General features: G+C 40.7%; 1 protein-coding gene and 1 long non-coding RNA gene across 8 annotated transcripts in view; both read left to right on the top strand.

The window, feature by feature from the left end:
• Nucleotides 1-4,983, top strand: part of NKD1 (NKD inhibitor of WNT signaling pathway 1) — a 289,759-nt gene extending 284,776 nt beyond the window's left edge. For all 4 annotated transcript variants that reach the window (XM_080552897.1, XM_080552898.1, XM_080552899.1 and 1 more), the window contains 2 exons: nt 352-482; nt 1,240-4,983. In XM_080552897.1, the coding sequence (XP_080409023.1) occupies nt 352-482; nt 1,240-1,814 (706 nt within the window). In that variant the 3' untranslated portion in view covers nt 1,815-4,983. The remainder of the gene's footprint in view (nt 1-351; nt 483-1,239) is intronic.
• Nucleotides 4,984-10,813: 5,830 nt separating this feature from the next.
• The window catches only part of LOC308176763, a 59,032-nt gene continuing 43,536 nt past the window's right edge, over nt 10,814-26,309 (top strand). For all 4 annotated transcript variants that reach the window (XR_013938585.1, XR_013938586.1, XR_013938587.1 and 1 more), the window contains exon 1: nt 10,814-12,168. This is a non-coding gene — a long non-coding RNA (uncharacterized lncRNA). The remainder of the gene's footprint in view (nt 12,169-26,309) is intronic.

The raw sequence follows: 26,309 nt of genomic DNA, 5'->3' as shown, positions 1-26,309 counted from the left end.
CAAACAGCAGGTTTTCTTTGGCATATCCAGATTAAGGAATCAGTAGAATGATTTGGCCCTAAGACAGACTATAATAAACCCTTGAAGCATTTTTATTTGTTTTTGCTTGTGTGATGCAATTTGAAAGCCTCCTTTGCTTTGCAACATCGGGGTGAATTTATAGGAGGGGAAAGAACAGTCAGTTCAGGCCTATCGACTTAGCAAATTCGGTCATCCAGAATTTCAGGCATTTGTTGTTTCTTTGTGAGCAACTCCTGTCACTTCAAAGGGCCCATTAGTTGTTGGTTTGCAGATGGTGATAACAACTTTAAAGAAGTTCTGCTGAATTGTAATTTTGCTTCCTGCTGACAGATATCACCAGAGTGAGAACAATCCAGAGCAAAGTGGGTGCTACCGTCATTGTGTTGATGAGAACATTGAAAGGAGAAACCACTATTTGGATCTTGCAGGAATAGAAAACTACACATCAAAGTTTGGGCCAGGTAATTTGGTAATTTATGTTGCAAGCTTTTGGTCTTTTCTTTCTTCAGTTGAATGTTCCACGAATTTTGAAACTGTGTGATTTGTTTGTAGTAACTTACTGAAAGAAATAGGATTGTGTGTATGCTGCAAGGTAATTACTGGTGATGGTGGAATCACAATGGAGTGGCTAATGTACTGCAAGTGTGCTTTGAAGTACTTGTTTGTGTAGCCAAACTTGGAGGAGAGCCTAGGAGAACAATCTTTACATCTGAATTAGTAAGTTTAGTCTATGGGTGAGGTGAGGACTGAATTTTGGATAGCGGAGGTCATTCCCGAGATGATACCAGCATCTATTGTCACATGTTTTTTGTACTCATTACAGACTAAAAAATCAGAGAATGTGGGTTTATACCTGGAATTTTGCCTTCTGTCCCCCAAATTAAGGGGATTTGGATTTTCCTCCCTTTCTCTGTCCTCTGTCAACTTCTTACTATTCCACTCACAGTTATTTTGTTGAAATTCAAATAGATGGTGAGTAAGAGAACGAAACGTAAAGACTTTTAAAGATATATACTTAAATATATTTTTATATATGTAGGTATGTGTGTGTATTATTTACTAATCAGAATGATTAAATGTAATTAAACTAGACAGCTATAATTGCATTCACTTCCTTAGGAAAAATTCACTCTGCTGATAATGCTATCCCTGCCAACTGCGTGCTACTAATTAAAACTTTGAAATACTAGATGACTAACTCAGCTTGTTATTTTCTAGGATCTCCTCCAGCAGCTCAAAAACATGACCCACCAAGCAGAGTTGTGAGTCAGACTAGATCCCGTTCTCATGAACCTGAAACCTTCCATGCTCACCATAGGAAATCTCAAGTGGTGGATCCGAGCCACATCAATCTAGCTGAGAGTTCATATGCCAAGATTGCAGAAATTCAACAGAGGCTCCGGAACCAGGAATCAAACAAGCACTTTGTGAGGTCTCCCAAGGCCCAGGGCAAAAATGTTGCTCCTGTGCATCCTGGAAGGGCAGTAAGAAACAAACCTTTTCAAGGGGGGCCCATGCCAATGGCTTCCCCAAGTGCACGGGTGGGACAGAATCTTCCTTACCTCCCCTTGCAGTCTCAACAGGTTCACAAGAAGCATAAGCAGAGGGCAAAAGAGAATCACCAGATGTGCAAAACCTTCCAGTCTCCAGGGACAGTTGTGGAAAAGGAACATGTGAGAGACCTGCCCACAGTCATTTTGTATGAAGGCCAAGTCGGACAAATGATACAGAGGCATGAACACCACCACCACCACGAGCATCACCACCACTACCATCATTTCTACCAGACATAAAACAGATCCCACAACAACCTCCGGGAATCATCCCATATGAAGGAAGCACGTTCTTGTGACACCAGAACTAAGGCATTACTATGATTAATATTATTGTTACTCCATTAATATTCAGCTAGCATTTCTTTTAGAGGTTATACGGAACTCTTGAAACTTACCCTATTTATATGTTGTGGAACTGCATAGCTTACTTAAACAACTTGTGGATTTTTTTTTTAAGTGGCTTGTAAAACAGCAAACAGCCATAGATTTTGAGCTGTGATTTAATGCAGGTCGTCAACGCACTTCTTTACAAGTACTACTTCCATTGTAGAAGGAAAGATACTTCAAACACTCTTGCAGACATCTAGCTTACCAGTCTGCTGTATGCCGGCTGATCGCACACAAGCCTTTTATCAGGGGAGCAATGTTCGAAGGTTTGGACTCCAGAGATACTCAGAATAACAGAAAATACAAACAGCTGCTACCTCTAGTATTATTCAGATTTTATTTTCTTTTTATTGATTGTAATGTGCTACAGGGGAAATTTTAATATACTGCATTCATGTAGCCTGTTTGTGTTCACATCCTTTCAAATTATCTTAATTGCAAAGAAACATTAGCTATACTTGTCAACAGAGCTACATTTGTATGACTTACACTTTATTTTCTTTGAGACTCTTCACTGACACAAGTACAGCCTGTTATATACTAGGTTATATTTAAATACACTTCCTTTATTTTAGTGTTTTTTTTCTTTTTTTTTTTTTTCTCGTTTACTCTCCATTCTGTTTGGGGTAACTATTTGAAAAGAGGAGGATGTGAAATGGTGTTTTCAAAACCATCAGTAGACTTAGTGCTTGGGCCATAAGTATAATTCATGGGGGGTTGGGAAGGAGAGGGGTTGTTTGGGGGGTTTGTTTTGTTTAAATCCACAGTTCTTTTTTTTGAGAAAGAATTGAGGAAAATATACTTTCTCACTTTAAATGTTGGCAAATATATATAAAATATAAATATAAATATATATATATAAATATGCACACTCTCAGGTACATTTTGTTGTGTTTTAGAAATCTGTGGTTTGAATATTAACATTATAATTTTTTTTTCCCATAACAGTGACATTTTGAAACACATGCCATGGCATTTTCTTAGTTGCCTCTGATTTAAATTTCCCCAGCGCCTACCAGTTTGTGCTTCTGCCATTTCAGAGACAATTCAACATGTGAAAAAATAACGTTCACAGTCATTCTGGCCTCTTCTACTTTTTTCGTATCAAAGGGCTTCCATTCCGTGAAGGAGATTGAGACCATACTTACAAGACCTTACTGGCTGTTGAGAAATTTGAAGGTCAAAAGCAAATTGGAAAAGTGAAAAAAGGGTCAGTACATTCAAGTTTTACTTTCTATGGGGCCCAGATCTATAATCCATTCAGTTGGGTTTTGTACAGATCACTACTTTGCAAGTAGAAAGTGACTGAAAAATGCCTACGTTGCTTTTGGAACTTTGAAGTAGAGAACTCATCATAAAAATATAACTGTTCTATCAAACATATTTGCGTTTCGTTCTAATTATTTTAAATGTTGTGGTATTTTGCCTATAGTATATATTGTAAAATGTAACTATCCCACATTGTTTTAAGACCTTTATAATTATTATTTTTTCTGACTAGAGTTTTCATCAGTCCAAAATGGAGTTTTACCTTACTGCTGACCAATTTTAGAGGGATGTTGCCCTTTCTAAGAACATGGAGACATCAACTTTTAAAGAAAAAGTTGAAAGCCTTGCTTTCTTGTGAAATTGGAATAGAATCACTGCTTCTTGGTAATTAGGTCCATCTCTTGTCTCTCTGAATCAGCAGTTGTTTAGGCTTATTGTCCTCTCTAAAAAATCTGGTTTATTTTATTTTTTTAAAGCTGTCAACAGTGTGTTCTGTTAAATCTAACAAAATGTTTTTAAAATGTGTTTGATCTGTGTGACAACTATACTGTTCTGTTTATTTTTTAAATTCCTAAAGTCCAAAAATATTTATATGCAGAACTCTCTGTATTGAAAATATGAAAAGGCCACAAATTTGGTTAGTTACCACTGAGTTGTTCTAGTCTAAGCCTTTTTTGCTGCTTGTGTATCATTCTTTTTCAATGTATATATAATTATGGACTGCAAAAAAAAAAAAAAGGCATTTATATGTCTAGTAGAAGGAATAAGCTTATTTATATTATAATGTTAACGAAGTCTGATGTATTCAAGTGACTTACGTTATACCGCATGCAAACACAAGTGTACATTCCATCTAAGAAGGGATGCCATGCTATTTGTTTTGAAAACATAATTAAAGCTGTTCTCTTTTCAGTAGAGCATATGCCAGAAAGACTGGGAGGTGGGAATTATTTCCTAGTCCATTTTTCTAATGCAGAACACTGCTCAAAACAAGAAAATGTTCTGGAAAACTAGAGTGCTTTCAGACCTGTGGTGTTTTCTACAAAATGGCTGCAAAGGGGCATAAATGCTCTCTCACCCAAAGATATATTTGCTAGAAAAGATAACAGCACTAATAACAAAATCCCATCTGAATGAAAAGTGTGCAGTACTAGCCATGCAAGTGAGCTTTGAAATGCAACACAACTGACCATTGGATATAACCTTAAGTTGATTTGTTTGGTTTTATTATATTTGGAGATTCAAAAGGCAAATTCAGACTTATTTAGATCCTGTGAAATACATACAAATTCTAATAATGTGGCATCCCTATACTAAAACTTTACACCAGCTGTGTATGAACATACAGTATCTAAATACTGTGTTGCAGTTGTGTTATGTGCATTAAGTGTGAATAACATATAGCACAGTTTCTTTTCACAGAACCCTAAGTTTCCGTATCTTTTAAAAATGTTTGCTTTTCAGTATTTTGTATAGTAAATATAGATGGTTTTGACTAAATGCTTTATTTATTTAACAGCAAAAACTGTGCCAAGAGAACCCCCTGTTAATTAAAGTTTTACTAGTTCAGAAAGTATATTTCCTTCTTCTTCTTGTGGATTTCAGGGGCTTATTGCAATTGCTGTCAGTGCTTGTAGATCTCACTGATGAAAGAACTTGTATTAACGTTTTTGGGAATAGGATCAGGCTGTAAGTTATGGACTGGGTATGCTTTGGCTTTATAATTAAACTGTCAAGTTTAAAAGTTAAATTTCTTGTCCCTTATTATTAGAGCTGCATTGAGTAACTGATTTTTTCAGTTTATTAATTCTGAAAACCTTAAAAATTATAATTTATTTTGGGTTACTCAAAACTGTGGCCAAATCTAAATTTAAAATAAATTAGTTTCTGGTCAAACAAAACATTTCATTTCCAAGGGGAAAAAATATATAAATATTGTCGCTATTTAAAAGTAAAATGGAATGGCACAAAGTCATTTCAAATAAAAACTCCAGCCTTTTCACCTACTTTTTCTGTTTTTACACAAAACAATTCAACAAAATGAAGCCAATCCCAAAATTTGCACTATTTGCTGAAGAAAATTTCAACTGAAAAATTTTGCTCAGCTCTACCAGCTACAATTTTGGGAAAGCCAGGTTTTTGAAAATACAGATTGCTAAGCTCTTCTCACAGCTTCATGTCCACCTAATACCAAGTCAACAAAGCTAAGGATAGCAAAGTAAAAATCTCTATCCCAGTGAAATCTCTAGCAAGACTTCCAGATTATCACTGGCTTCTGGGCGCCTATAATTTCATTTCAGGAGAATGGGTTTGAAGTCTATGTAACGTGCAGGCAGTGATTTCAGTGTTTATTTTAATGCATCTTACTGGTGATAGTTCTGTAGTAGCTGATAGTAAATGAAAGTTTGTAAGAGATCAAGCTGGTGAATTAATTAATACTCATGTCATTGGAGGATCTGAAGGCACTTCCACACATTTTTCAAACATCCACACATCATTTAGACACCACTAGGGATTAAGACCCAGTTCTGCCCATGGATGGTGAAGTACAGCCTCTCCTGGCATATTGGCAGACCAGCCCCTTAAGGCAAAACCAGCTTTAAAAGCCACATTATCTTTGACCTCTAGAGCTGCCTTCCTACCCTAGTCATCATGAGTACAGAACAGCTGGAGTATACTGTATAGCTGGAGAAATAACTTAATGGAAAATTTATATGTGTGTGTGTGTGTGTGTGTGTTTGTACTAAAATGTGTCCTCTGCTGGCAGTTAGTGACTGCCACAAGATGGATTCTGACAGAGGCGATCTCTTATTAGTGGGTAACTACTGTGTATGCTCAACAGTCGACAGGTTGCCACACAAATGTATAGGTATGATGAATGCTTACTGTTCTCCACATGTCATTGTGTACCTCAATTATTGAGTGACAAATTTCATTTGTATTCCAATTAACAGGAAAGTTAGGCCCCTTGGGGCCTAGGTTACACTTGAGAAAATTCATCATGCTAGAAAATTTGCAAAAACATTCAACATAATTTTCGCCTGGAGTGTAGGCAAGAATGTTCATGTTTGGAAATGTGTCAGCTAATCAAGTCTCACCTTTAACTACCTTGATGTAATTCATCAAAATCTGAAAATACTCTTTCAAACATGACTTATTCATGCTTTCAGTGGGAACCAAGTCATATTCAGCATCATGTTGTCAGACTTTTTTTTTTTTTAATATACCAAGCAGAAACATGTTAGAAAATCTATGAAATAAAAATGGAACTTAATATGTTTTCTACACAGCTTCTGGAAGATTTCTTCTCTAGTGTACTTAGCAGCAAAACCAGCTTCAATTTATCACATAATGACTTATTTTCTTCAATATTTGACAGCTGTTCAGTTGATTTGACTTGGAAGGGGGGTGTTTTGGGTATTTTTTTTTTGCTTGTACACATTTGAAATGTGCTAAAAATGGGCTAAAAGGAACAGATGTAGAAAAGCAAATAACTTTATATACAAATTATTCAGTAGGCATTGAACTGCATCTTATTTGCAGTTTGGATCACAGTTATTAAATAGTGATGTTTTCAATGATGCTTTAATTTACTTTTGTATTTCTATATAATTATAGATAATTCAATCCTACTGAGCTAAAATGATAGAAATTCTGTGGATGGTATCTTCTAATTTCTTTCTTTTAAAATATCAGGATTTAAGAACTGTACAGATGGATTACTGTGAGGTTTAGAGCTGTGAAAAAAGACTGGCAAGAGAAAGATGGAAAGAGTTGGGAAGTGTGGGGATAGTGAAGAACCGTCTACCAGTAGGGGGAAAAACAGCAAAGAGGTAGGAAGATGTTATATGGAGAAGAAACTATGTTCATACTACTTTTTTTGAATCTCTTATGGTACGTTTATCACTCACAAAACAGCGACAATAGTTCATAGAACATTTTTCATGGGGAAAGCTTGAAAGACTGTCTAGAAGAGGTCTATCTCCAGCGTGCAGCAAGAAGCACCAGGAAGGGAAGTTGCGGATAATCACCACCGGGGCTGTGGCAGAATAAGAAACAATGTCTTGCGTTCCTGAGTCTCTGCCCAAGCTAAGGGAATTTTTTTCAGAAGCTGGGGTGTTTCTACAGATGTTTTCAATATTATTCAGAATATGCTTTGAATAATAGCACCAGTTCCTTTTCTTTTTGATTACAAACACACATAAGTTGGAAGCTTTGTGCAACACTTGACCAAGTCTATCTGTTTTCTAAATGCTAAGCGCTAACTATACCTTGGAAATCTACTGACAAAAAGTCTAATTCTGATATCACATGAAATGGCAGATTGGACCATACTGATTGTCTCGTTAGCTTGGTATTTCAGGGTCTGAGAGTAGGAAGTTCTAGAAGTTTCATATGAATGTTGAAGACAATGTTAAGGGGCTTTATAAAATTGGCAATGGGCAAACATTAACCTAACAATGTCAGGCATACTGTTAACTATGTGCACTGTGCTTTCTGTTCTTTTTGTTTGGTTGGTTGGTTTTGTTCTGTTTTGTTGTTGTTGTTTATTTGTTTGTTTTTTCCAACACACAAAATGGGGTTTGTGTCTTCCTTTGAGTGCCTAGTCCATGATGAGCCTGTACTTTGTGGATGAAGATGAGGGGTTCAGATCCTTCTGGTGCTGAGTGCTTATTCTTGCACTTAATCGTTCCCATTCTGTTCTGCTCATGAAGTGCAGCACATTGAGGCTTTGTGAATTTTCTAAGAAAACACCTCATCAACTGGGCCAAATTTGTCTCTAGATTCACAAATGGAAGCCAGGAGAACCCCATGCCTGTCTTTGAATTTGGACCTTCAAATGCAGTTTGCTATATGAGTCGTCATCTTTTCTTGTACTAATTTCAGATATTTGATAAGCTCTTTTTATGGTTTACAAGTTTAAAAAGACAAATAAAACTTTGTAGATTAAAATGTTGTTTTGGAGCTTGCGTTTTGTCTGTTCTCACTGGAGTTCTATGAAAGGCCTTTTTCTGTGGGCTTTAGCTTAAACCTGCGAAGTGACTTTGGAGTGGGTGTTTATAGTTCTTCCTTGCTTGTTCACAGGATAAGACTGTTGATAGATGAATAAAGTGCCACTTGAGGTTGTTAACAGCCAGGACTGGTAATGCTAGTTCAGCTAAGATAAACAGTGAAATGCCATGGCAATTAGCATTAAGGTCTCACTTGGCCAGTGCTGATTTTTAAAGCCGCAGATACGGTGCTTTATGGATACCCGTGGCCATGGGGGCTGGAGCTATTTATTCCATCCTTACTCTGAGTGCTGTATGGACTCCTGTGCAGTGCATGCCCAGGGCATTCCAGTGCACTCAGTGTGCCAGTAGGAAGCAGGAGTACGAAAACTGTAATGTTTCAGTCTGCAGCAATTAACCCCCTCACCCTGCAAGGAGTGGAGGGGAGGAAAAGCTCAATTAAAGAGACTTGGAGTTTCCAGGAAGTGCAGAAGTACGAAGGGAAGCAAAAGGCAGCACTGTGGGCCTCACATTCCTCCTGTCTCTTTACAGCCTTCTCGGGGAATATTTTTTACTTTTGATGTCTTTAATCACAACTTCTTGCTGTTTGGCTATGCCATCTGTTAAGGCCATATCCCTCAATGGCTCTGCACATGTGACTTCTATGAGTTTCAATGGAAACTTTGTGTGGCTTAACTGGATCAGCAGATGTAAACAGAGGTACTTCAATTTACACTTTCTTGGAATCAGGGCCCTGGGGCACTCACAGCTTGCACTGATCAGGGACAGGTTTTTATAAGAATTTTCCTGGTCCAATAAATGGATGCTAAAACCAATTAATTTAAAGATCACAAACTTGACAGCTTAGGAGTCTGAAGCATCGAGTCATCTTAGCTAGAGACGTTGAATTAAAGGAGTAAATCATGGTGTTTCCAGAAGCGTGGCAAGGCTTTCGTTCCTTGTCCTGCCAAAAGCATTATCCCTGCAACCTGTTTCTTTATAACTGAATCATAAATTAGGTAGTATTCACAGGATACTACCTGTGTGGCTAATGCTATCTAATTATGTTTATTTTACTTAGAGCCTTTTCTCACATAGATGCTGATTTCAATGCCCACAAACAGAGGAAATCCTCTACACAGCAGAATTCACTTTGAGCTAAGCCTGCATCCTGCTTTTCCTGTTATCCGGGATGGAGTCACTCCAAAGAAATGGTCAGAAATTTCTGCTTCCAGGCACACAAGAGGTACACTCACTACGCCTGTAACCAGAGCAGAGAAAAGTGAAGACCCAATATGATTCTGAGGCACGTAATTGTTCCTTTACCTCAAAAGAGACAGCAATGTCTTGTTATTGCCTAACCACTCCCCGAAATGCCATTATGCTGGGTTTCTACGGATGCTCTGGGACATGAGAGCAGTGAATGCTCATGCGCAGTAAGGCCTCAGATTCCAAAATGCTCTTCCATACCTTTAGTTAGTAATAGGAAATGTTTGGAAAGATGTCACTGTGAAAAGAACTTGAATATGACAATTTCTTTTTTGCTGTTGACTCTCTGCTGTGCCCTTTCATGGGTTTAAAATCCACTTATCTGAAAGTGTGCAGTTACATTTTGTCCTTTTTCATCATTTAAATGCATCTTCTTGATCTGGAGAAATAAAAGCAATTAAAAAAAATTAGAGATTTTGTTTTCATATGTGCTGCCAAGTCTGATGCTGCAAAGTAACTGCTGAATTGGCACAAGCAGTTTGAGAGAGCCAGCAGATTTAGGAAGGGAGAAGATAAACCTTATTATGTTTCTTGCCAAAGGAGAAAAGAAACGATATTGACTTAAATGTGGGAAATTTAAAAGGGGCCATATGTTCTCACTTTGTGCTTTGTTTCTAATAGATAGACAGAAATCTTTGAAGTGTGGATTGGCACAGTAGGGTGCATGCTTCTGTAGAGAAAAGATGCTAAATGGGGAGGATGTGAGGGGGCACATGAAACTCTATTAGCCATGCAACAGCAAAGAGAGAAAGGCAAATCCAATGATAATGTACATCTGTTTCAGGGAATTTATAAGCTTTGAACATTTTTTATGTGCAGATAAGTGGATCCTTTTCTTACCATAACTTAGAACTTCAAAGCAGATTGTGTGGATAATGCAAATTGCTGAAATATGAGATTTTCCTACAAAGAGGTTTCCAAAACAGAAAAAAAAAAAAAAAAAAAAAAGAATTAAGGCTAATTGATGCCACAGTCTTTTATGTGCAGTGTAAAAACTCTACAAAAATTGATTTTTATGAACTAAGAAATTGATGAAAAAATATTGAAGTCTGCTGTTTGCATTCAGGGACTGCAATTTGAAACCGAGGTTCTGTGAATTAAACATTTGTCTCTGATATCACTACAGCAATATTGTAACATAAATTAAGATATGTAGCTGAGCTGTAATTGTATCAAAGTCTGCCATGTCATAGGAATGTAAGACTCATGAGTGTGGCATGATATGCAGCACCTGACGTTACCATCACTGTCAAGGTAGTAAAGCAGGAATTTCTAGGATATGAAAAAAATTATTACAAGAGACAGAAATGGGGGGGGGGGGGGAGGGGGGCAGGGGTTGGAGGCTATTTATGTGGTATATTTTGGAAGTAGGGTGTAGATGAACGTGTAACTTCTTAGCTGCTGAGAAAAATTAGCTGCTCTCTGAACTGGAGGGTTAATGCTGGACCTGGGGGTGCTGGCTGCACTCCAGTTGGGAGATTTGCATGTCCCACTTGAAAGTGCAACGCTAAGAAATGACACAAGCAAAGGGATTTTGAAGAATTTCATTTATTGCATATACTTCAGAGGTGCATTCCCTTCCTCTCTTGTCAACGTCAGCCCATAAAGCCAGCTTTGTGTTTCTGAGCTGTAACCACAGTAGATCTGGGTATATAGGGTGCTAACGCTCACCTTGATGCTGAACACCTAGACAACCAGAAGGGGCAGCTCTCGTGTCCTGTTGCTGAGACTTTGCTTAAGTATGGCTTCAACTGGCAGCTGGACAAGGTTGTTCTTTCCTGCACTTCAGTCTGAGCAAGCCATGGACCCCTCATGATCTCAGTCCTAGATTTTTTCTCCCATGTTCCAAATCCTTGCACAATCTTGGTCACTGGCTCCTACAGACACTCAGTAATAAATCATGGCAAGAGATTTTCTGGGGAAAGTGCCAGGCCTTGATACCTTGAAATAAGGTCTAGCATTGCTGCTCCAGATGAATGCCATGGATGCCTTTCAGGGGGAATGAATTTAAACAAAAGCAAGGATAATCTTTGCAGAACAAATATTTAAGATGAGTCTTAAATCTATTACTGCTTGTTTTCCTTTCATACCTTCACAATGTGTTTCATATCCAGGCCTTACTCCTCATTTAGATGCATCTTATTTTCATTTCCAGACCAGCAGCAGAACATTTGTCTTGCTCCACACATCTCACAGGGTAGCACACAACATGACCCCAGGAGTCTGTTAAGTGCATCAGCTTTTATACCCCACACTAAGTGGAAATCCTCAGTGCACTGATAATTCAGGCGGATTTTCCTCACTCTGGAAGGGCCTGAGTGCCTTTCCAGAGGGAGGACATTCCAGAGGCATGCGGTCAGCCACTGTGCTGGCAGCAGGGATATCAGGAAGGCTTTTGATCCTTGCTCCAAATCGTGCTGACCTAAACCCACCCCAAGCTGAGGCACCGCCGTGGAACCTTCTGGAAGGCTCTATGGGGGCAGCCCTAGCGGGTTCCAGAAGGTTCCGTGTGGCCCTCAGGGCCCATTTCAGTGCAAATAAAAGTAATGGCTGCTGCCATCACAGCCTCTGGGATCATCCAGGGGAGCACCACCTCTGGCTCATCCCCACCATCACTGATGAGATGATAGCTGTGGAGAAACTATCATGGTTTGATGCCTCCCTCACCATGACAGGTATGGTTGCTGTCAGAATGATGATTTTTTGGCATTTTGGCCGAGTTTTGCTGCAGGGAAGGCATGGTGACAGGATGAGGAGTGCCATGTGGCTCTGGGGTTTGGCTCTGTGCAGTGGTGTTTTCCTGACGGGGATGAGGGCACACTGAGCCTCCTTTCCATAATTAAATGAACCGAAAAACAAAAAACTCCTGTGAGGTGATAGAACAATTTGCCTCATCACTTTAAAACCATGTTTTACCCCTTTAAAACCACCTGGGCTGAAACTGACTATTTTAGGCAACCACCAAGGGCCCTGCCTTTAGTCACCTTTACTAGATGCAGCTTAGGTTAATTAATCAGGTAATTATGAGGCCTGACTCCAACAGCAACAGCCAGAGAGGCACCCTCCCACCAGCAGCCTAGAACAGCCCCAAGCCTGGTGGCTGTGGTGGCTGAGGGAGGCCCTCCCGGCTCCTCCCATCTTTCCAGGTACGCAATCCACTCACAAGCCCCAGCTGCAGTGGCAGAGGGTTAAATTCCAGGCCATCTTGCCTCTCCTATTTACAAATGTGCCCCAGCAGCAGGGAAAGGGCAGTAGGCAGTGATGTTGAAAAGAACAGCTGTATGCCATCAGACTAAAGATAGAAACATAAAGCATGCAGACTAATTAAGTTCCCAAGTGGCAGCGTACAAAGCGTACAGACCAAACAGAACAGTGCCTTCTGCTTGTTTTGATCAACTCTGTTTCTATCACTTTGATGAAAAGAACCAGTTGATTTGTCGTTCCCCGTGGCTGCCAGGGGATCCCTCGTACCTTTCTCTCATTGACGTCCTCTCTGTCAATACCACCCTTGTGGCAAATGCTGCAGCATGTTCAAGGCCAGCACGAACATGGAGCCATTTAAAGAGTGTGACATGACTACAACTTCTGTTGTCTGCAAGTTGGGCCAATCGGCAACCCTAAATGTCAAGTTAAAAAGCATGAAAAACGTTCAAAACTTCTGAATTTACTTTCCTGCATTATTGGCTGGCCAACTATATTAGACATTTTCACCCTAAATAGGGTGGTGTTAGCATGCTCTGACCAGCTCACCCTGCTAGCATGGGCCTTAGATTTTTATTTTTCCTTCACTGATGTCTTTCAGTCATTTCCTTTTTCCTTCAGGGGGGCCAGCTGAGTCTGGTTAGGTCAGTGAGCTTGCTTCCTACCTGGTTTGTAGCTCTGATAATTTTGGAGGCAGACTGGATATGAATCCCTTTCTTCAGAGTTCTGAGTAGAAAATTACCGAAAGGATAAAAATAAAGAAAAAAATAACTGAAAATCATATTCCCCAAGGAAAATGAATTAATGATGTTTCAAAGTCTCTTAGGCTCTGAAAGGAGGCACAAGGGGTGCTTTGTGGCAGTAATTCCACAAACTGCTCTAGGACGTCCACTCAAGAGAGAAAGGTTTGGCTCAATCATAGTTCTGCAGCAGGTTTTAAGTTGTAAAGCTGAAGGGTTGTGACAGGTTTGAATTCTTCGCTTGTAATGATGCTCAGAGATTGAAAGATGAAAATGCTCAGTGTGAAGAGATGCTCTCTTTCCTTTAAGTGTAGCAGTCAGCTCTCTAAGTTTGCATTTCCAAACTGCTTCAATTAGAAGCATAGGGCTGATTTCTGATTTTCTTTCATTCCAGTACAGCTTCCAGTGAACTCTGGAATTTAAATTTAACTCTGTTTTAATTCCAGATTTAATCTCCCACCTGAAACCTTGAGTTTTCTGAAGGTAGTATCATTTATAGCTACTTCATGCCTCATCACCAGTAATTAACTTGATCATCTGATGATGAGATACACACTTTCTTTTTAATTGTGATTTCTTTCTAAAATGTTCCTGCTTCAATCACTTAACAGTCCCATTTTTCATTCTTTGGGATCTAAGTGCTCAGTCTGCACTTGTTTAACACTGCAATCCACAGTTATGGACTCTTTGAGGGAATTATGAATCAACAAAACTTCATCTTCATGCACAAGAGACCTGATGTCCCGTAAGATGTCAGGCCTCACTGTAGCATACAGAACATACTGTCAAGATGGCTGCTGTGCTGTTGATAAATAAAATAAAATGACAGCTATTCTTTACAGTAAGAGCTTAAATTGCTCGTGTATTTTATCATGATTGCCATGAGTTTCATATCTCTAGTGATAGGGTGTTAGACCCAGTTAAGTCCTTAATCATTTTGTATGATATAGTATTAGTTCAATTAGCAGTAAGACTGTCAGCTGTAATTTGCTGATTGATTTGTAGATTGATTTTTTTCCCCTTCTTTTTTGCCACTTGCTGAAGGCATTTACACATCTAGTTCCTACTTCTGAGCTCTTCAGGTAAGGAGACTTGTCTGTAGACATTGTTTTTAGATTGAGTGGTGTGATAGTTCAGCGTGATAGCACTTTCGTCTCTAATGATACGAGAACTCATTTTCTCCCTTAACTGCAACTATACCTGCAACTGGGGCAAGACAAATGTCAGTCTGATGTTACAGGGGTGCTACGTACTACAGCTGTAGTGCCAAACAAAAAATGCAACATACTCCTTGTTTTCTGGAAAGTTCCAAAGATGTTGGAAAGATTTGATGGAAGTGGTTGGGTCACTGCTTTGTAATGCTTGTTTATCTGCCACTGGGGAGGGAACAGACCACTGTCCTTAACCAGGATTTCCAACTATATGAGATCAGCTAATTAAGCTAGTAATGAACGGGTTTATTTATGAAACTTCCAGAGATTGTGGTGCCTCACAAAGTCCCAAATCTGCACTAAGTAAATATTACCAAAATAGGCAATGCCAGCAGGTACTTTGGTGTAGAGTTCCAGTTTTGACAGGAGCCAGTGCTGCATGCCTTTAAAGGATGGGATAAAAACTTCAGCATTGAGAAGTTGCTTCCCAAAGCTCCTCAGCACTGTCAGAGCTTGTCTTAAGGCCTGCAGCAAATGGGTGATCCTGTCCTTTCCAAAACTCCCAGTCCATCATCCTGGGTGTCAGTCTGATGATGGCTCTTGCTATTTAATTCTTATTATTCTTGTTACCCTTATTGACTGTACTGTCTTTAGTCTTCTGCTTTTGTTCATGGCTGTATTGTGTTCTGGAAAGTCCTGGAGCTGGCTGACACCATGCCTGGAAGTGAGGCCCATTCAGACAGGGCAAGTCCCCTAGCCTGGACGCGTTGACACTGGAACAGCAGTGTACTGCTGTGGCAGCCGAAGGCATAGCTTGTGTTGGGATGTAGGCACCTTAAGTGGGTGTAACTGCTGCTGGAGAAACTAATCTGCTCCCTTTACCTTTCCATCTCTACTCTGCTGCTACACAGTTTTACAAAACTAAAAAGGGCTTCCTGCATCCGAGTTGGTACTGACAACTATTTCTTTAAGAATAGGGTAATGCCTAATGGGAATATTTATGGTGATTTGTGACTTGACCAGGGTTTATTTGGGGTTTAAGAAAAAAGGAGAATAAATATGGCTTTATAGATGGTGTGCTTTTGTGCTTTTCACTGTTTGGCCTGGAGACCAAAGGAAGCATGCAGCGCTTCACCTGGTTAGTCCTTGTGCCTCTATACAATTTTCCTCAAAAACATCTGATATGCAGCCTGGAAAAGGTGCTGTAGTATGGTACTTGGGTGCTAGTGGGGCAGGGGGTGCTGCTGAACCACTATCAGTAACACACAGCAGAGCACTAAATTGTTGTGATATTTCTATTACTACCACATAAGTGATAAATAATGTTGTGACCATTTTTTGTGTTAAACGTTTTATATCTTGGCATTCTTAGCCAGCTAATAAATAATAGTGAGACCAGAAGGATTCATACATGTCTTAGAGATCATCAGACAGTCCTCTGAGGTACTGAGTCAGTGCTTTGACAAGGAGGGAATCTCACTGGGATAATGTTGAAAGCAGAGAGTAGAATAACAATGAGTGTCAGGAGCATTGAGTCTACAGAGGAGTTCAATGCAGAGGGCAACAGTGACAGAGACTGAACTCCAAAAGGCAGAAATAAAAAGGTTAAGTCACACACACAACTTCATACTGTCAGAAGGTGCTGCATAAATCTGCCAAATCTGTCAAAAAAAAATAAAAATAATAAAAAAAATTGTACTAACAATGGTATTTTTAGGCAATATAATTCTCCCCAAAATCACATTAATTCATGAGGTTTTTTTTTTTTCTTTTTCCTGACACTCAAAATATCTGCTGGAACACCTCTTCTGTTATTCAGTAAGTGCCTGTCAGACAAGGGGAAAGGACTGACGGTCTGAGGCTTCCATTTCCAAACCTGAAGTATTTCAAGAGCCACCTCTGAAAACTGTGCTCTTTGATCAGAGGCATCCATTTTATTTGATTGGCTATAGTAGTCCAGCAAGTAATTAAGTAAGTAGGTAATATTTCCTATTCAGTTGTTAAAAAGTCTAGACTACAGTACAAAAAGATGCATTTTTAAACACATTGTCTCACTCTTTTTTTTTTAAACTAATATATATTGGTTTTGGTTGTGTAGGTAGAAGGAACAAATAAACCATATGCTGAACCATCTTTTAACCTTGGTACCTACAAACTTGCTTGTTCTGCTTCCGGGCAGTGGTAGCAAAGCTAGAAACTGTAGCATAAAATGGATTCAGATGTTTGTGTTTTTGTTTTTGTTTTTTTAACCACTTGAGAGACATAAACTACCTTTTAGATTTCTCCAGTGTTATGAGGTCTTTAGACAGTCTACAGGTTTGGATTATTGCAAGAAACTGGAAGGGGTCATTTGGATTGACCTGTGTGAGTAATTTGCTCTTTAATCTTGGTTCGTTTTTAGCTTGGTTTCTGAACCTTTCAAAGTAAGCTGCAAGCCATACCCATTAGTGGAGAAGGGCTTTCTCAAAAGCTAGGCCTAATAAAAGGTTTGTTTGGTGCAGGCTTAACTGGATAATGGTTGTTTGCTCTTTAAAGAATATAGGCTAACATGGATTTTCTCTTGTCTCCTGCAAACTCTGAGTCAGATGAGATAGTATGTTGTTAGCTAAGCAACTTTGGTTTCATACGCATGCAATCACATCTGTGAGTTTTTGAAGAGCCATCTTCAAAACCCCACTCTTTTGCTTATTTCAGAGGTAGACATCAACGTAGTTTCTGCCAAACTTAATTTTCTATGTCAGTCAGAACTTCACAGGTTAAAATAAAATAAAAGCAAGGTAGAGGAGGTTTAGCCATTAAACCTCTCTGTACCAATGCCTCCTTGTCTGACAGAATTACAATCACCTGTCCTCCACTGGGTAATGAGGGCAGACCAACATGCATATACCTGCCACCTGGGTAACAGAGAAACCTGGGCATGCTTCTGTGGTAGTGGAGGGCAGTTACAGGATGGGACACACAAACCACTGTCCAGATGCCCAAGAAATTCAAACAGCATCTTTACTTTGACTTTAACAGAAGCTGGATCAGGTCTCCCATGAATTGTAATGAGTAGTTACATTAATCCACTTCTATGTAGCTGTGAAAATCCTGCAGCCCCCTCTCTGGGATGACGATGCAAGGCTAAATCACCATGGATATTCGATTGCATTCTGGCTCATGTAGCCATAAGAGCATTACCAGGCAGCATTTTATCTCAGGCGAGTGCTCTCTACAGCACTCACAACAAATCTCAACTTATTGGAACTCCAGTGATTAAATGTTTTACAGACCCCTGCAACATCAGAAAACTCTGAAATAGGCATGGCTGCTTTCAATATGATCTCATAGGGATCTGATTACCATTTTGGCTCTCCTCTTGCAGTCATTCAAGTGGACCTTCAAGGAAATATAACCCTTTCACTTTCAGACTTCCTTGGTATGCAAAATACTTGCTCAAGGATAAAAATCTTGAGCGCAGAACCTGAAATGCTGGAGCCAAATGGTCAAACTGGTCATATCCGTGCTGGTCTTTAACCGTGATACAGCAAGAAAAGAGGTGAAGTAGCTATGCATCTTGTTTTGGAAAATTTCCGACCCTAAACTGAAACTAAAAGGTCTCTCTACAGCAGAAGGTTGGGGCTAAGCACATTCCTGCTGAATCTATTATGGTAAATGTTTGACATGAGTTCTTGTGTTGGCACCAATTATTGATAAAGTTCTGTTTGAAAGGAGTAGCTGACACTATAGTATGTGCCAAGTCCACACACATCAAGTTGCTTAAAATGTAGTTCCTGCAGATTAACAGCGTGACCAAAGTTTATTCCCCTCCTTTCGGAGCAGGCACATTACAAACGCACATCAAAGAAAATGAGCTCTATTCTGACTTACAGTCTAAGCATGTTCCTGACAAACCACATCTGATGAAGAGTCTTAAAGAAATGGCACAAGCAACACTGCCGGCAGTGAAACAACAAAAGGGCTGGCCCCTTCCACCAGCAAACGGAGGCTGGTTAATCAAAGGATTTTGTACCAGGGAGAGGAACTGTGCACTTTACATTGAAGCAGTGCAGCCGAATAATACATATGCAATGACCTAGCTAGGCAGCATTCTAACAAGTCACATTTAATTACCTATCTTTTCCTCTCGTGATATTCTTCTCAGTTCCACTGCAGTCTGGGAAATCAATAACAAATGTTCATTTTGAATGCCTCTATTCTCTAGCCTTGGACTAATTATGCACATTCCTACTGTCCTTATAAGGACAGGGCAGTTCTTCACTTCAAGCAATGAAACAAAGCTTGCAAAGAAAACCGCCCTGAATAGCATTCAAAACAACAGGAACACAACTAACGAAGCAAGTCAATCCGTTCCTATCGTGGTGCACAGCACCTTCAGGTAAGGATGACTGGCTGCCCCATGGGCTGCCAGCACTTTTTGTGGCTGTTAAGGTGCTGAGCACCACTGCTCTTTATTTCATGGCCAGAGCGAGCTGCCGAGTCGATACTCACATGGGAACCAGGAAAGCTTTGTCGTAGTGCTGGCTATTTGCTGTCACGGCTGGCCCAAATAACTTCACTTGCTGCATGTTTTCCTCATCTACAGCACAGGAATAAGCAAGCGTTTCTAAATCCCTCTCGGTGACCTGTGAGTGAAAAACACAACACGTGCACTGTGATTATCAGTGTTGGTGTGGGGGGGTCATCACACCTGAGTGTGTAAAAGTCACAGGTGCAAAACAAATATGCTCTTACATAAAGTGTGCGTGTTCCTCCAAGCCACCATAGTTTGGGCACTGGGGCCTGTGTTTATTGGGCTGGAACAAGATGTAGCTTGTTTGTTTTTCTTACAGGGAACAAAACATTTATACAAGTTCGGTGAAAAAGGCAAAGATTTTCACATATGCAGGGGGAAAGTAGTAGTTTTTCTTTAAGGGAAAAAGAGCAAACTACAAGTTCCCCAGGTCTTGGCAAATCATGAGGCGTTTTTCATTTTGTAACATCAAAGTCAGCTCCTCTTCTTTGATGTCTTCGCATGCTGTTTAAGGTAAAGCATGAATGAAGAAATGTCAATCTGCAAGGTGTCCATGTAGTTTATGCTGAACACTGAAGAGGACTTGTAGATAAAAGGCAAACACAAGGTTTGATAATGAATGTCCAACAAGGAGGTGTGCATATCTAAAAGGAAACACTCAGCTGGAGAACAGCTCTGCAAACCTCAAAACTCTGCTTAGCCCAAGTTTAAGAGATTAAGAAAAAGTGGATTTTTTATTTTTTTTTAAAGAGTGGAACCAAGACAGGAATTCTGTAAAAATCCTTGTTGTTTTATAAGAAATGAGGGGTCTTTCAGTGGTTTTACTTAACAATCATAAATGTGCCACCCACTGCTCTTAGTTTGGTAATGTGTAATTTTCAGAAGGTACAGCGTTAACCAGGAAAAACAACTGAGGGGAAAGTACAAAAGAGCACAGTATAGTTTGGAAGTTTATAGTGGTTGCTTTGTGGTGTCTTGTGTCTCAACACTCGCAGAAGTTGCATTAAATAAAGAAAAGTGTCAATAATTTAACTCAGTTCTCCCCTAAGATCCAGAGGTATCATAACCTAGTAGTGATAACTAGGTTACCTGGTAGTAGGTAACACAGTGATTGTCACTTGGGGAAGCTAAGCAGTTTGGGGATGAAGGGAGAGATACCTTCTGGACCCAAACCCCATATTTTTCAGTCCCAGAACGTCTCATGATATCACTAGAAACTTAGCTGTAGAAGGCTGTGTTACTGCTGTACTGTGCTGCTACTGGCACTGACTTTGTTTCTAGTTCATTGTTCCTGATGCTGGTGTAAAGGCTGGCTTGCTAAACCACGTGCACTTTGTTGGATTTACTCGCAGAGCAAGTGCACCCTGGAAAAGGAGCACCCGGGGGCTGTGACGGGAGCTGGGGCGCTGTGGCAGTCATCTTCTGTGCCAAGACAGTGCTGAAGGATTTGAGTCTGAAATGGATCAATGTCTTGATATTGCCATCTCTCCACTAGGCTGAGGCTGCAAAATAGTTCTTATTGATTAACAGGGCATAGAAACCCTGCTAGAGGTGCCTGTTGTGTTAGGTGTATCTAGCTAATGGCAAGTTCAGACATAGTCAGGCTCCCTTTGTGTGTGTTAACCTGTATGACACTGAAATGAGTCTTGCCCATTAGGATGAGAAATATTTGTGGGGAAATAGACATGACTGGATATTTGGTGTGTGATGGTTGAGGAATGGCTTTCCACAGGGATCCAGGGAAACAGGAGGGTTTTTTTTGTCTGTTTGTTTTTGACTTTCACCATCAACTTGTGGATCTCATGTACATTAAGAAATACCTTGGAAAATTCAAGGATGGGGAAGCTTCCCTGGGGATAATGTGCAGCTGCACTACACTTTGGAGAGCTCTTGGAAAAATTCCTACTAAAGACCACTGTGCACAGGTGGAGCCTCACTGAGCTCTCTACTCCTGAAGCTCCAGGACCTTGTTTTGGGGTTTGAACAAGTTGTGGGAGCAAGAACGGAAGAATCTTGTGCAGTCGTGAGCACAGGAGCAGAACTAAAATGGTTGTGTTTGGAACAGAAAGATAGAGGTTGGCTTCTTTACTCTTGCATGATGCTCTCCCAAAATTTGCTAATTAAATCTTGTGCTTTCAAGTTTACTTGAAGCCGCACAGAGGAAGAATTTTTTTTTTTTTTTTAATAATCTGACTTGTTAGGAAGAACAGGCTATCCATAACAATAGGAGCAGCTGAAGTAATGTGTCTTGTGCTAAACTGGTACACAACATCTGAGATCTTCATGGACAAGGCCTCTTGTTGCCATTTAAAATTTAGGCTTAATTCGAAGTGCAATGGGATTGGGCAGTTCTAAAAAAAAGAAAACCAAAACATTTTCAAGGACTTCATTGTATTTCTGTTGCTGCGAGGGGATCCCACATACCCTCAAGCTGGCTTTACCTAGCTCTGGTTCTCGTGGCAGGGAAGCTGTTGCAGCGCAGAATTTAACACAGCCTGTAAAGCCCTGAGAATCTGAGCATACTCAGGTCATTGCTGTTGTAAAAACACTCAGCTGTACCCAGGCTGGCTGTATCCAGGATAACTTGGTAGTCTGAACACAGTCATCACACCTCTCATTGGCGTTGTAGGTATTTTCTTTGCTGCAAGCCATGATAAATTGCTGATGTACTGAATCCACTCTTCATCGTCACTGTGGCTCCAGCAGATGACTGCATCAACCTTAGTATTGCATTTACAACAGTGAATTTTTAATTTAGATTTTTTTTTGTGTGTTTTTTAAAAAAAATATCCAGTTAATATAACTCTGGGCTGAAACTGACAGCAGTTTTTCTCAAGTATATTTTCAGTCAAATTAAATCCTACTCTTCTACAGTCTTTAAACTTTGTGGTTGAGCTGTTACAAAGAGACATCCACATTTGCTTTATTTGTCTGGTAGATATCCAAATATTTGCTGGGAAATATAACTTTTGAGAAGAGAGATTAGCTTTCAAGCTCTGAGTCTTTTAAATGTCAGCTCTGTGAAAACTACTGACAGTCAGTAGGTGGAGAGTTAGTATTGTCTGACAAGGATATTCGTGGGGAGCAACTTCAAAATGCAACACAGAAGAAAAGAATTTCAGGACTCTCAAAAGACTTTGGAAGCAAGAAAGTTTTACCCCTCAGCACTTGTGCGGAAGGAACTGTGTTTGTTCTAGGAGGCTTAATCACCTCGTTTTGTTATGATCCTTTCTCAGTTCAGCTTCTCCAGACAGAGGGATTGAAATAGGACTGGCAGGGAAAGGGTGATCTTGGCATTTGTATCTTGAAAAGAGAGAAGAACCACTAGATTAATTTGTTCAAGCTGTATTCTCTGTCTGTCTCTCTCAGGCTGTGGGACTGCAGTACTCTTCAACGGGGCAGCACACTGCATCAGCTTCCAGTAGTGATGATGATGGTTTTTTGTATCATTTATGTTGTAGTTGGGCCTAAAAGCTCTATTCAGCCTCACCCGTGTGAGGACAGATCCATTACAGAATCACGGTCCTGTCGTGCTCCAGCTCTGAAGTTCAGGGCTGCCTTTCGCCCGTACCTTGTCATGGGGAGTCAGGTGTCTCTGTAATGGGGAGAAAGGGGGACTCTCAAAAGGGTCTTTCTTAAATTTTCTGATACATATGAGATGCTGAACACTAGAAAGTATGTGGCATGCAAAGCCTCAACTTTTCCACCCCCCACTGTTTTCCATCAGTTTAATCCCTTTATAGCAATTTTAATTTTTTAGCCTTAAGAGCTTTGATCTGTAGTGTCCCTCCCCCAGAGGATATCTCTGTTTTTTTTCTGTCCCTCCTCACGTTCTTTTTGTCTGCTTCACACCCTCCTGTCTTTCTGCCTCCTTCCTTGTTTAGCACAGCCTCATGCCTTGCTCCCTGCGTGCTCAAAAACTCCTGTTAGCTGAGTGCCCAAGCACTGTCCCCTTTGCCAGCTCCTTGAGAACCTGCCACAACCTCCAGTGCAGTCAGCTCCCGTGGAGCACTTTGAAGTGAGCCAGCTCCTGCTGCACGTTGCCTCCAAATGGTATGCTGCCCTGCTCGCGCTGTAAGGCTCCATGGGTCCACCTCTCCCCCCTATGGTGCTGAAAAATCTGACAGCACTTAACAAGCAATGACTGGTCCCAATAAGAAGAGTCTTCAAAGCGTTACATTTACATGCAGAAAGACACAGGGACATTTATGTGTACCAGATGTATACATAACACCCACCAAAGCAGGTGGATGTTGTAATGCAGATACGGCTTACTGCAATGCCAGAGGAGAGCGCACGTTGTTACTGGAGTAGCACTTCAGGGTCCTAACCCGGACTGTGCTGTGACTCCTGTTTTACTGGCACTGGACAAATGTCTCATGCCAATCACTGTCATTAAGAGATCACAAGCTAAGCAGACAAGGTAAGTGCAGAGGGCAATGGATATGGGAAGAATTTCCAGGGCCCCACAGCCTGTCAGAGGCAGAGCTGGGACTCCAGCTCAAGACCTCTTAGTACTAAAGGAGCCTCTTAGTCCTTGCTGCTCTTGACCAAAAATTGGCTGGTTTATTTATTTATCCTGTGAGCAGCCTCTGGACCTCCCAATCCTCAGCCCCTTCTGGAAGCAATGGGACCACTAGGAGCCAGGCACCTTAATCTGTTAAAGGCTTTGTGTATTAGTTCTGGAGATCCTTGTCAGAGGGAAAAAAAAATAATAATCTTCAAGAGGGGCTGTTTTGGGGCAGCAGGGAAGGCACAAGGCTCTGGGTTTATATCGTATGGCTTGGTGGACCTGCAAAATTTTGACACCCTTTGCACCACTAAATGGACTGAACCCACTGAATGTCAGGGATTGTGCTACTCCATCTGGGTGCCTGTGTCTGAGCTTACTTCATTGGGATGTAAGTGAAATACAAAATGAACTCCAGAGGGAATCCAAAGATCAGCGAGCTCATTAAGAAGTGTGCTGTGCTGGGCATGGAGCTTCTGGAAGGGGAAATCCTGCCCCTAACCCCCTGCAGTTCAATGAGCTGTCCATACGCATGTGGATAAAGGAGATCCAGTGGACATCAAGGCTGGGATTTTCAAAAAGCTCTTTACAAGGTTTCACACAAAAGATTGTTGAAGAAATTGAGCTGCCATGAGATTGGCAGACAGATTATTTTAATGTCTGAAAACTGGTTAAAAGACAGGAGATAAAGGGCAGGATTTGAAGATTATATCTCTATTGCTGGAGACAGAAATCTGGCCTAGGTGCACCACAGGCCTAATCCAGCATTTCTTACATTCTTGAAGCAGCTGCAATCTTTTCCAGAATAAATTCATACAGGGGCCACGTGAATGTCTTCCATAGCGCCTAGAAGCAACTGGGAGCATTCTGCTCTCTGTGTTCACTCAGGAGTGATTTGCAAATGAGAGGTACCTACATTATGCAGGACCAGGAGGAGTCAGCTGTGGGCCATCTTTGTTAGCCTGATTTAGAAACTTCTGAAGGAAACCACAAGTTCCAGCCTTGTTGGATCTGGATGTTGCAGTCTTGATCTTGGAGCACCTGGCAGCTAATTTACTTGAGGAGAGACAGTTCATTTTCACTCGTTCTGAATTTTGGTTTAAAACTGCATTAGGCTGTGTAGCTTTTTACCCGAGTATTCATTGTATGCCTTACTGAAGAAATAATGGGCAAATGAGCTGTCGGAGACCAAAAGGGATGATTGTAATTTTCAGTTTATTATGAGGAGAAAATACATCTGGCGTGATCAAAGGCAAAAGCTTTGCCCTCCAGAGCAAAAGCAGCCCCTGTGACGAGCAGGCATATTGTGGCACACCTGGAGGTGAGCTGTGGGTCGGACGCCTGAGTCTGATTTTTGAAAATTTCCATTTAGAGGAGGGGAGCGAAAATGAGAGCAGAACCAAGGGAGGGGCAGGAGCTGGAAGGAAATTGAGTAGTGATTAAAACAGACCAAAGGATTCCACCCCCAGCAGGAGCAGCTTTGCTGCTGGGTCTCTCATGCTGCCACAAGTTTTCAAAACCAACGACAACCTTGTCTCACCACAGAAGGAATAAAACAAACTTTAGCTCCTGCTCAGTCTCTCTCTTGGAACATGAATTTCCAGTGTCAGTCAGGCTGGTTTGTTTTGTTTTGTTTTATTTTTTTTTTGACAGAAGCAAGAAGATTTTTCCAGCATGTGATGGAAGAGAGGGGGAGTGATGTAGAATCAGCCTCCTTGTAATCTGAGGCACTGGGAACTGTATTTTTTAAGTATGTTTGCCTCCCGAAATGGGAGTCTGGGAGACGAGCAGAGCAGGAACACATGGTTCTGTGATACTCAGGCAGCTGGAACTGTAAGTAAAATGTATTACTTTAAGGAATTGTGAGTCCAAAGTTTGATATCACATGGTATCATGAATAAAGAGGAGAATCCTTCAAAGAACCCAATAGAAGAAGGGGCCATCTGGAGCTGTGACTAGAGGTCTCTGAAATTATAGGAGACAATTAAATAAACAAATTTAAGGTAAATTACGGAAAGTGTATGCTATCATGGAATGTCAGTGAAACAAAGACAAGGATCAGACAGCCTTATTTGTGAGAATCAGAGGTCTTCATGCTCTTGATGTGTTTAACAGTTCTCTGGTAAATTCAAGCAGAGGAGGTGCTCTGTCATCCTGTATGACAAAACCAGGATGATACTACATTTCCTGTGAAAAGAAGATGCATGTGAATGTCATTTAAGTTCCTTCAGGTTCAGCAGAGAAAAAGTTGCAAGAGAGGAGAAGCATGATGGAATTAGAAAATACCTGCTCAGAGCAATGGACTTTGACAAGAATTGTCTTTTGCAGAGGTTTCATTGCTCGGGGTGTGTACAAACCAGGCACCAGCGGTGTGCTCTGGGCTGTGACAGGGTACAAGTGCAGAAGGTGGACAGCTTTCTGTGGGCCTTGGGTCTCACCAAAAAGGTGCTGCCTGGGAACTTGGGGTTAGCAGGATGGAGAGCAGTGCTGCAGGGACTCCATGCTGTATCGGCACATACCTAACTCCGATTTACCCTGCTCTGTTGCTCTGTGGAGGGTCGTTGGCTCAGGGTGGAAAGAGCCCTGGAGCAATCTGAGAAGATTAAAGAGGCTTAAGTAGACCTTGACTTGAAAACAATAGCTAAGCCTGACCACCCACTCCAGGTATTTCTGCAACTGAGGAGGAGTGCTGAGAACTAAA

This window comes from Anser brachyrhynchus (assembly GCF_964034855.1).
Source record: "Anser brachyrhynchus genome assembly, chromosome: 12".
Taxonomy (NCBI): Eukaryota; Metazoa; Chordata; class Aves; order Anseriformes; family Anatidae; genus Anser; species Anser brachyrhynchus.
Note: the sequence above shows the minus strand (reverse complement) of the source record. Positions and strands in the feature narration are given on the sequence as shown.